Below are 11,617 nucleotides of genomic sequence, written 5' to 3'. Positions count from 1 at the left end.
AACGTTTACTGCAGATGGCAAACACACTGTGAATCCCATACAAATGCTACCCTCAAGTGTTGGGCATTCTCCATTACACAACAACACTTCTACCAGCCAACAACCCACCGTGCCTTGTAAACCTACCTTTTAAAAAACCGAAGCATGCTATTGGTCACTGAATGCAGTGGTTCCTCCGGGCTCTTTTCTGATTGGTTCTTTACAAACTAAACACCTAGTATGCTTCCTTGAGCATATGTACGTTAGCTTTAGCTAGCTCTTTGATAGGGGTCTGATTCCGACAATCAACAGGTTGGTGTTTAAGTTAATGTCTTATGCAGTTAGCATTCATTACACAAATACTTACGCGGATTACATTATTATAACTCCGCTTAACTCCCTTTTCTTGGCCCTTAAGTTATCGTTCTTTGTAGCCTAGCTTTAGTTGTACCCATCTCGGCTTTGATTTCAGCTTTTGCTAAGTAGCATTGAGTTAGCAGGGTTAAGTTTGGGTCATCCAGTCTAGCGTTAGCTAACGGCCAAAGCTTAAGTGTCTGTGAACCCGGAACGAGTATTGCACGTTTGCTTTGCTGTCTGAGTTGAGAAGCGAAGATCCCTACTGTGCTTGACTCTGCTAACGTTACAAATCCAGTTTAAATGTGGCGGTTTGCATCATTTGTGAAGTGACGACGTGGGAGGCGCAGCACGGAGCCAACTGAAGCTAACGTTAATGTTGCTAGGCAACAAATAATTCTATAAGGATATTAGCATGGGGGATAACGTTATATTGACCCAAAACAAAGATATTCTTGTGACATGATAAAAGCAAAATACTAGCTTATTAAAATATATATATATATATAGCATCGGAAATGCCTGTATAAAATTCAACATTAGAAAATAATGATAGTGACGTTAGCTTACCACTCGTGCAGTCAGTTACCATGGTAACACGCCACAAGATATAACGCTAGCTCAACTACGTCCATATAATCAACGCTAAGCAACGTTAGGAAAGTAGGACTTTATGTGCATCCTTACTGCATCAAATTGTGTGTTCTAACTAAACGCTGACATGCTTTATCAAGCGCATGTTCTTGATAACGTTGTGGAGGACGTCCTAGTGTAAGGTACGGTCAAGTAAATGAGGGTTCACGCAGCTTAGTTAGCCTTTACTTAACCGCTGCCGTTAGCATGACAGCTGTGTTGTAACCATCACCTACCGTTATGTTGAAGTAATTAGCTAGATACTGAACGTTTTTCCAATTGCTTCCCCATGCTGTTGATTACTTTGCTGCATGTGCGCTAGAGTTGCACCACTGTAAATCATTTTGAGGGGCATTATTTGTGTAACAGAGTTACAAATATTTATTCAAGAAACACTGCAGTGTGGTCAGCACGGTTTTATAGGCTTGTAATCCGCTTTGAACGTCTTATTTATAGGGATGGAAGAGCCGCCCGTGGTGATCCTCCAGCACCAGACGACTGTCAGGTAGTGACGGTGCAAAAGAAATGCTGCGCTGTCTAGAAAAATGAAGAAGATATTCAGCTTCACTAAGAAAAAAAAACATCCGTCTGGTACCCCTGACAATGGGAGTGTGCTATCTGTTGGCTATGATCTAAAAGACAAGGACCTCGGGAAAGTTCACAAGGCTGCCTCTGTTGGTGATTTGGCTAAGTTGAAGCAGCTCGCTAAAAAGAACGACATCAATCAATTTGACAAGGAGAACAGGTATGTAGGGTTAAAGCACTTGTCTCATTCATTGCTGCTTAAGTCACGCCTTAGCATGTAAAAGTTATTTAATGCCATGGTAACTTGATATTATCACTTTATCCTCTTACCTTCTTTAACACATTTTGCATTTCTTCTTTTGTGTTTTGTAAGTGCATGTACTAGTCTTCCCCAAGTGACAAAATTATGCCTTGACTAATAGTTGTGTGATTCAGTTGGAGTATTTTTTTTGTTTAACTGATTAGTTAATTAAAAAGAATCTACTATTCTCCCCTTACATATGAATGCAGCCATTATGAGGGTTTCCCTAATTTCCTAATACCTCTTTAAAAAACAAAGCACTCTTAAAAAGTATTATTGCAATGAAGAGACATTTTTAAGCATAGTATGCATTATGGAATATGTTTGGCATACTGGAGCAGGGTTGTTTTAAAATGATCCAGTATATCAACTATTAATGGCACACTGCTGTTTTAAGCACCAAGTAAAATATATAAGACAGCCCAGTGTTTCTTTTCTACTAATGTTTCAAGGTTGGATCTAGTTACCATAAACAATTAGTGTATGACAGAGGTAACTGAGCTGTGTAAGTGGAGTCCTTGAGGTAATTTGCCAAAATACTTGTAATAGATAGAGATTGTGGGTGACATGTCAGAATCTGTGAAATTGTTCCGGTTAACCAGTAATTATCAAACCATTTGAAATGTGAAGCTGCACAAACTGTAAAACTTGCATTTTATAAGTTCATAAGTATATTTTATGCCAGAGCTCCCCAGAACTTCTGGTATAGTTTAAATATTTTTTTCTATGTACAACCAGCAGTCCAAAACCCAAATGCTCTTGATTTACGATCATTGAGGATAAAGAAAAGTCACAAATTCTCAGGTTAAGGAAGCTGGAACCAGCAAATGTTTGACATTTTTGCTTTTAAAAATGAGTAAAACTATTATTCGGTTATCAAAATACCTTCCAATTTCTTTTTAATGATTACTCAGCTTAAAGCTGGAGCTGTAATGAGGGACTTTAAAAAGAACATTTGCATGGGGCAGCCATGCTTCAAACATCAGTGTTAAATAGCATACCAGGCCCTGCATTAAAGACATAGAACTTTGAAACATTAAGTTGTTTGGATGGGAGGACTAGTAAAGTAAGGTTGAGGTTTAAAATAGCTCTAAAATGCTTATAAAAGGTCAGTGGAAGTGTTAAAGTAAGAACAAGAATGCTTGCATATGAGAAACTCTCCTTGACTGTTACAGGACTGCGCTCCATATTGCCTGCGCCAGTGGACATGTTGAGGTGGTGCAATTCCTCGTTGAGAGCAAAGCGAAGCTTAACCTATGCGACAATCAAAATAGATCCGCCTTGATGAAGGTAATCGTTATGATGAGAATTCAACAAAGTGATTCATAATTTAATTTTGTGATATAGTAGTTGCCTTCTTTCCACACATATCGTTTCAAGTCTTGGTCTCTTCTTTTGTGTCAATTATCCACTATATCAGGCAGTGCAGGGCCAACATGAACGCCTTGTGAGCATACTGCTGGAGAACCATGCCGAGCCTAATCTTGTGGACATCAATGGCAATACAGCCCTACATTTAGCAGCAAACATCCCATCCATTTCTACTGCTGTCCTGCTGCTGCAGCATGAGGCCGACATCAATGCACAAAATAAGGTGATTCTGAGTGACTATCTTTTAATCAACATTACAGCTTCTCAGCCTTAGGCTTATCCAGTACTATTTTCAGACCTGGTTTTAGGATACCATATGTATTTTGATTATGATCCAGCTTAGACACATGGGGTGGGACAATAATTATCCCCCCCAAAAAACCTGTAGAATACACTACATGTTTAAAAAATAACTTGACTTTTCTATAGAAATACACATTTATTAAAATATATACACTGATTTATGAAGAAGAAGACTGTTAGGAAGTTGTGTTAAATTGCATTTTTTTGTGTGTTTTTTATGTTCACAGTTTACATTTGCCCCCCTAAAATCTATTTTGGCCACCAGCTTTAGGGACTTGGTGGCTCATAGTGCCTGTTCTTAAAAATCTGCGTCTATCCCTGAATAGAATATCAAAATGTTTCTGCCCCCGAGGATGTTGGTTATTCCTTTTATGGCATGATATTCCTTTTGTGATAACCGTTGTCCAATGAAGGAGGTTGTTGACTTTGATTTCATTTAAAGGAGGGGTTCGCACCATTAACTGTGTCAGTCCGTGAGGACCATATTGAGATGGCTGAGTTTCTCCTGAAGGAAAGTGCTGATGTGAATTTGTTGGCCCAAGACCAAAGGTCAGTAGTATACATATTATAGAAGTCTAATAATCTTAACGTTGCAGAATTTATTGTTTATAGTTGGTCATGTTGCTCTCATGGAAATTACTTGCAGGTCCCCATTAATGATAGCTGCTGGCAATGGACAAATCGGTATGTTGCGGCTACTGTTGCGGTTTGACGCAGATATCACACAAAAGGATACCAAAGGATGGTCAGCTGATGACTACGCAGTGATGAATGGCCATCATCCGTAAGCTATGCTTTGTCATCTTTTCAGTCTGTAATTTAGGCTTTTTACACAAGTCATAAACATCCTAAGTGACCACTTGTTTCTTTTATTTCCCTGTACACTCTCTGGTAAAATGTGCACACCTGAAACTGCAGAAGCATGCTATGGCCTATGACATTTTCTGTCTCATGACTCTCTCGTAGTTGCTCCCTCCTCATCATTGAGCACAGTACCCAAAGGACTGATGGGCCCTCCCTATCACTTCAAGGTCCAGGCAAAAAGAAGAAAAAAACTTTGTTGGGCAGTCCTTCCCAAGACTTTGAAGCAGGCTTTTCTTTGGGAGGACCAGCCACTGACAAAGATGGTAAGGATATAATTTTAATTGCATAATAGTGAAAAAAGTGGTGTGAGGATATTATTGTGCCTATTCATTATTGACTTTGATTATTTCATTCATTCCTCATGCATTACCTCTTGACTGGATCTAGAGCATGGAGCAAATCAAGCAGGGGGAGGTATTACTGCTTAGAGAAACTTTGTTAGTAGAATCAGTCAAAGGCTGTCGCTGTTTCTTTCCAGTAGCAATTATTAACAATAACTGAGGATGGATTCTCAACCTGCTCCTGTCAGTAGGAAAGCATGCTGCTTAGATTATTACTTTGTGGGCCATGCTTCTAAAATTAAATGCCCTCAAGATTTTGCTGTTTTACTATTTTGATTTTGAGATATATCATATAAGCGTGTTAAAAAGTGTCGATTGGCTGAAACTAAGTTTCTCTGCTTTGTTTCAGATTTTGAAGACAATTCTCAGTCGGAGTCACTTAGTCGGTGAGCACAGTTTTCTTCTCAGGATCTGCAACCTCCAGTTAAAATTAAGTTCATAACTCAAACCACTCTTCTCCCCTCTACAGGGTTTCAAAAAGTGCAGCAGATGAATGGCCTTCTTCAGATGATGATGATGAATCAGTTTTAATCGAAAAGGTCTGTGCATCTTTTTTTGTTATGTGTTTGTCTCGTCTGTTTTTCCAATACTTTGTTCTGGTCTTCATGGGATATGCTTTGTCTTTCAGAAACCACAGAAGGTGAACCTGAGGAAATTGATTGCCTCTGAAAGAGGAGGAGGTACTGTGAATCTTTTTAGCTTTTGTTCATGTCCCTCCATAGTTTGTGGTTTTTGTTAGTAACCTTTTGTCCCTGCCTGCCTTTAGCCTCTGCACTGCCTGACCGATCCTTGAGTGGTACAGAATCAGAACCAGAGAGTGAAAATAGAGTCCAGAGATTCCCCTACCTCCCACATGCTTTACTATCCAGCAAAGCTCCACAGCACCCAGTAGATCCCTCTCCTGCTTCCTTTATTTCCCAAGTACCCCAGATGACGTCTACCCCTCTTCCAAGCTATAGAAAGGTAAAATATGTTTGTTGAATCTTTGTTGCATGCATTTCTATGACATCTTTCATTTTTTTTCTCCTGAATGCTTTAAACAAGAAGGCAGTAGAGCTGAGCAGGAGAAAAGCAAACGCTCAGAGCAGCCATCAAGTAGTAAAGCAAGATATGAGCCTCAAGAGGGAAGCCCAGAACCTGATGACTCTGAGGAAGAAGATGGAGAAGAAGAGGAAGAGGAGGAGGAGGAGGAGGAAGAAGAAGATGATGAAGAGGATGACGATGAAGATGAGGATGAGGAAGAAGAAGAAGAAGACGAGGAGGATGAGGAAGAAGACGATGAAGAGGAGGAGGAGGAGGAAAGTGATGAGGAGGATGAAGAAGATAATGAGTGTGACGAGGAGGAGGATGACAGCCATGTGGCCTCTGTTGAGGCCGACACTACTGAATTTGAAGATACACAGAAACTTTCTGTGACTGGTTCCTTTAAGAAGACTGACAGTGCTGAAGCTCAAAAAATACCTGCTGCTGACTTAACTAACAACAGTGAAACTAGTCCTGGTATTGTAGGTGAGAATGTACACATGTCAGAGGATACAGAGACTCAAAGAAATGACACTGTCAGTCCAGCTGGAACAGAACTTTTCGCAATACCAGCAACATTGAATGTAGCAGAGGATTGCGTCGTGTCAGCCATTAGGGTAGAATCTAAATTTTCTGATGAAGATGACAGTCTTGGGAAGGATTACGTACGATCATCGGTCCACAACATAAATCCAGACTTTGGTTTAACAGGAGGCCCCATTAAAGAGGAAGAATCTGAAAGAGATATTGAAAAAGAAGACGACGACTCCTGGATCGATGAACAAATCAGCAGAGAAACAGTGTGGAATGACACTGATGAGGAGGAGGAGAATCAAAAAGGAGGATTTGGTCGCAACACCGTCCTCGCTAATCGAAGGAATGTGATGCCTGAGGGTGAAGAGGAAAATAAAGACGGTTCCTCTGATGCTGGATCAAACAAGGAAACTTACAAGAAAGAGAAACGCAGATCCTCATGGGGCTCCTCCTTGGACGACAGTGACGCTGACCTGCCCAAAGAAGATGAAGTGCACGAAGAGATGCTTGATCAGGAAAGTAATGTTCAAGCATTAGATTTACAACCAGAAGCAGCAGCACTGCACACAGAATCTGCATCACCTCAACCAAAAGAAGACCACCCAAATACCACCTGGGATTCTTCATCACCATTAGCATCATCTCCAAAATGTGTCTCACCTCAGCCAGTGATAGATATACCTACGTCCCCTGTGGGATTATCTTCAACAAGCCCTGCTAAATCCAAAAGCAGGGCAGCAAAATCAACAATAGATGAATCAGACTGGGATTCTGCATCTGAAAATAACCACAATGATAATGGCACTGTCACTGAAGGTGATGTGCTGCCACCAGTTTCTGAAGCAAATATTGTAACAGCGAACCAGACTGGAGATCAAGAGCATTCTGATGATTCTTGGGAAGAGGAAGAGAAAGAAAGTATTGAGAGGGAGTCAAAAGACCCCTCCCCTGCAGTGACACCAGAACCTGAGGATGAAAAAATAGTAGTACTAGATAGTAATGACGTGGAACCAATTGGTGAATCATCCCAAATGGAAGAAAAAGCTGACTCAGAGAATGAGAAAGACGATGATAATAGTTGGGATGATGAAGATGAAGGCGACGAGTCAGAAAAGCAGACGACGGTGAAGACAAACAATGATGGAGTCGCAGACTGTGGTAACGACTTGCAGTCATGTCCTGCTACCCCATTCAAGTCGAGGCCGTCAAGTGCAATCAATACAAAGTTAGAGGAAGAAGCTGAAGTAGATGATCTTGAGGGAGATGAAGACGATGAAAGGCGTCCTCAATCTGTTGTTGACGTGAAAGATGAGAGTCCAGAAGATAAGTGGGACAAGCTGGATGTTAAGAATGACAAAGATGATGAGAGAAGTGAGGACTCTGACAGCATGGACAAAAAACTGCAGTACGACTTTGCAAGCGCAACAATGAAAGCGTCTGATGATGGTTTCCTGCGTGAAGGAGAAAAGTCGGGTGATGAAAATAGAGCTAGATTAACTGCATATGTTCCACTAGAAAGTAAAAGTGCCATTGTTCCCGGGGAAGGAGAGTCAATTGAAGACCTCAATGAAGAACCAAGAAGGGAAAAGATATTTTCAAGCCCTCCAGCCAAAGGTGATGTCACTGCCGGTCAACCTCGTGATTCAGACAGGAGCACTTTGTCTGATGAGGAGTTACCACAGACTGACATTGATGACGTTGATCTAGACTCACCTGATGTAGAGAGCATAGGCACTACAGGTCAAGAGCTCAGAAACATTGAAGAGCATGTCACTCAGGTAAAATAGCAGAAGAAAATGTGATTTGTAGTTGTAGTGTTCTAGTGTAGAATGGTTTGGTGCCCCAGTAAGCACCTTAGCTCTGCCAACACTTTCATCACCCTTCATGTGATTGTTCCCAATGCTTGTTCATGCTTTCAAAGCGCCCTGTGGACACACCGGTTGTAGAAATAGGTTTTGAAGTTCATCATTAAAAACAAACATTTATTTTTTCAATTTCTTTACACAGAGAGAAGATTCCACTGAGGATGAGGATGAGAACGAAAATGACGAGGCAGGGGAAGACGAAGAGGGTGAAGGAGACTTATCAGATGAAAATGATCAACCTGAAGAGAGTGGAGAGTCCCTTGAAGCCACCATGCCTGAGACGGAGGGCTCTAAAACTAAGGAAAGAGGTACTTTAAAGAGCCAATCATGATAGAAACATCTCATGAAGAACTGCATGGTAATAGACCAAAATATTTTAACACACCTTCAGTGTATAATATCGAAACAAAGTCTTTTTAAACAACAACTGCATAGTCCTGCTGACCCGTCAGGTACTGTGGCTGTCTTGAACAACTTTAAAAGAGCAAACATGGTGACACCCATTGCATTACGCCGCATCAGATACAATCTCCTTGTTACTTTTGCTCACGTTTTATCATATTAATGTTGTAATAATTGTATACGCTGAGAGTTCAGTTGTGATTTGACCTAATGGAAGCTTCAGAGAGCTCAGTATCTCCTACCACTCTCTCTTGACACCTTTTTGTGCACTTAATAGTGTGTGTGGGCTTACATTCTGCAGCTGAAGTGGGAAGTTTAACAAGATAACAAGATTTGTGACTCATCCGGATAGACCAAATGTCATGGCATGTAGCTTCTTGAAGTTGTTTGATTTAATGAGGATCAAAAACACTGGTAATTACTTAATTAATGAGGGCGTTCTCGCTGAATTGGAAAATTATATTTAAGAGATTATTAAAAAAATCTAACAGACTTTAGTAAGTATGATATTGTTAATGTGCTCATACATTAAGGAAAGTTGAAGAAAAGTGCATACAGATGCATCAAGACTTTTGAGGCAAATTGTAAGAGTTAACCACTTTGTCCTATCAGCAAGCAAGCAAAGTGCGATGCAGCACAATGCAGTGCAATCAGAAGGATTTTGGTACTTGAACTTGCTTGTGTTGCTTTCAGTTAAGACACATTGTAAGCTGCACATATCCAAGACAACCTGCATTGTTTTGCAGTTGCATCAGTGTAATCATCTGTGTCTGTTCAAATAGATTTCCTGTCCGAGCTGGGTCTAGAGAAGGGGGAGGAAGAGCAGGAGTCCTGGGACTCTGAGGTACAGTAAAGACAAATTTTGGAACACCTTATGGGGTTTAGATGATGTCATAAAGATCCTTACATTTTTTTCTCTTTCAGTCCCACTCTGAAAACCTTAAAGTGCCACATGAAGAGAAACAAAACGTGTGTTCACAGGCTCAAGAAAAGATGTCTTCTGATAAGGAAGAGAGTAAAGAAAGTAGGCCTGTTTTCTTTATTCCTTTTTAATCCACAACGCAATTAAATCATTCCATGCACCATTTCATGCTGCAGAAACAGCTCAACCTTGGTTATCATAATCATAGAAAAACGGTACTTTGGTAAATGAATGCATGCATAAATGTAGTCTGTGAGTAATGTTCAAGCATTCTGTTGTCAATCGAGATATGGTGTAGAATATTCATACTTAATATAATTTCCATTAATCAAAGGGACTTTCCAACAATATGTTACATTTCTTTTGTAGATTTGTTCTATATCCCCTCTTTTTTAAGAGGAGAAGAAGGCAATAGGATGGCAGTGCTAGAACCTCGGAGGAGTGTAGGCAGGCCAAAAGGCAGCCAGGGAGAGGGTATGAATGTCTTGACTCATAGGTATAAGGAACAGCATGTGAACCATAACAGAGGCCTGACCATCACCTCATGTTCACCAGAAGAGAGTGCATGTATCACAAACAACTACTCAATCCTGCCTGTTTCCCTTGAACTGCACTTGTCCCAAATTTGATACTTAAAGGGCCACAGGGTCTTCTTAGCTTGCTTGGTTTCAGTAGGTTTTGTTCTCTGATAGTATTAATAGGTGAGTACAGCACTTATGAGCATTTTTGGCTGATGCTAAACCACAACAGGGAAACCTAACGCTTGTCTGATGCCTTACCATGTATCTTTGTGCTGAATAACGAGCGTATTTGCATGGGAATGAATTGTACAAAGTTGGCAAACTCATCAAGCTTCATCAGAGTATTGCATTTTATTTTACAGCTGAATGTTTTCTCAAACGTGACATAAATATCTTGTTTCTTGCAGTTGCAGACGACAAAAGGGACGACAATGATCATGAACATGATCCTAAGGAGGATGCGTTACAGAGAGAGGTTGGTTCGACAACTTAATGTGAAGTAAAAGGTTCAAGAAGTGGTGACATGTTGGAGCAAAAATAAAGCAATGTTTTTCTTTTCTTTTATCAGACTGAGAAAGCAAAATGGGAACCACTTAGTGTTCTGAGCAAACTTGAAGGTGATAAAGAGCGAACAACAGGTAAACGCATTACTCTGGGCTGGCGCATCATGAGTCCCTGTGGAGAAAGAAGTTGTATTTAACTTTGTTTCTCTCTGACAGACCTCATGGAAGAGCTTGGTCTGGGAGATGTTGATGATCTTGAAGGTAAGATGATTTTTATTTCTCTTTTTTTACATTTTTTGAGCTTATTTGAAATTAAGAAATTCTAAATCTTTTAAATATGTGATCACAAGGCAGTTTTTAATGATCATCTAATGTCTCAGTCTGCCCCTAAGCACAATAAACATGCATCTTTTAAAGGGTCACTGTTGGTTACCTGTGTTTCTACAAAGTATCCCCCAATATCCACTTTATGAAAGCTTTGTTTTAAATACTTAAGAGCTACTATCTTTGTTGATTAAAGTAGTCATCTACATGCAACCTTGACTTTACAATTCTTTGTATGTTTCTGTCATCACTCTTTTTGAAGCTCGCAAAGCAGGTCAGTAAACATTTAATAGTAGATTAGACGAGGTGTTGGTAAACCAATAGATGAAGTTCCTCCTTTGAGACCTCAGTTTGATAGAGTGCAGTAGTGCAGTAACAAATCCCATGAATCATAGCCAGGGCATTTAGTGGTTATCCTGATGTAAGCTGACCTCCAGCAACATCAGCGTCATATTTTGTTATTGAACTACAGCCTCTTGTCTTAACGACACAGATGCGTCAGACTGGGACACGGCCAGTACTACTAGTAAGAGAACCCTGCCCGGCCGCAGAATGGCCTCTCCTGGCCTTGAGGAGTTCCCAGAATGCTCTAATCCATCTGTAAAAGAGGAGGATGAAGACGAGGCTCTAGAACCCCTGCTGACACCTCAGAGGAGAATCAACTCCAACAAGAGACAGCCTAGCTCGCCCACTCCACCTGTGCCCCATCCCCAACCTCGAGCAAGGACGATGGTTCTTCAGAAACCAGAGAGTGAAGAAGGTAAGGCCCTCTCCTGGTCTTACTTTCACTTGTCTGTACAATTTAACCAAGCACATGATTACAGCATGTTTCTCTTTCTCCTTATGACTTGT

At 40.6% G+C, this 11,617-nt stretch overlaps 1 protein-coding gene across 1 annotated transcript in view; it reads left to right on the top strand.

Annotated features, from left to right (window-relative positions):
* Positions 1-232: 232 nt before the first annotated feature.
* The window catches only part of ankrd26 (ankyrin repeat domain containing 26), a 28,330-nt gene continuing 16,945 nt past the window's right edge, over positions 233-11,617 (top strand). Inside the window, exons 1-19 of the mRNA XM_069686028.1 lie at positions 233-291; positions 1,423-1,711; positions 2,968-3,082; positions 3,213-3,386; positions 3,909-4,015; positions 4,113-4,250; positions 4,433-4,593; positions 4,718-4,744; positions 5,021-5,057; positions 5,141-5,210; positions 5,300-5,351; positions 5,716-8,006; positions 8,236-8,401; positions 9,278-9,339; positions 9,420-9,519; positions 10,346-10,413; positions 10,507-10,576; positions 10,658-10,702; positions 11,259-11,525. Coding sequence (XP_069542129.1) covers positions 1,512-1,711; positions 2,968-3,082; positions 3,213-3,386; positions 3,909-4,015; positions 4,113-4,250; positions 4,433-4,593; positions 4,718-4,744; positions 5,021-5,057; positions 5,141-5,210; positions 5,300-5,351; positions 5,716-8,006; positions 8,236-8,401; positions 9,278-9,339; positions 9,420-9,519; positions 10,346-10,413; positions 10,507-10,576; positions 10,658-10,702; positions 11,259-11,525 — 4,150 coding nt within the window. The 5' untranslated portion in view covers positions 233-291; positions 1,423-1,511. The remainder of the gene's footprint in view (positions 292-1,422; positions 1,712-2,967; positions 3,083-3,212; positions 3,387-3,908; positions 4,016-4,112; positions 4,251-4,432; positions 4,594-4,717; positions 4,745-5,020; positions 5,058-5,140; positions 5,211-5,299; positions 5,352-5,715; positions 8,007-8,235; positions 8,402-9,277; positions 9,340-9,419; positions 9,520-10,345; positions 10,414-10,506; positions 10,577-10,657; positions 10,703-11,258; positions 11,526-11,617) is intronic.

The sequence above is a fragment of the Semicossyphus pulcher genome, unplaced genomic scaffold (assembly GCF_022749685.1).
Source record: "Semicossyphus pulcher isolate SPU_LCO1_2020_fin unplaced genomic scaffold, fSemPul1.0.p SCAF_8, whole genome shotgun sequence".
Taxonomy (NCBI): Eukaryota; Metazoa; Chordata; class Actinopteri; order Labriformes; family Labridae; genus Semicossyphus; species Semicossyphus pulcher.
Note: the sequence above shows the minus strand (reverse complement) of the source record. Positions and strands in the feature narration are given on the sequence as shown.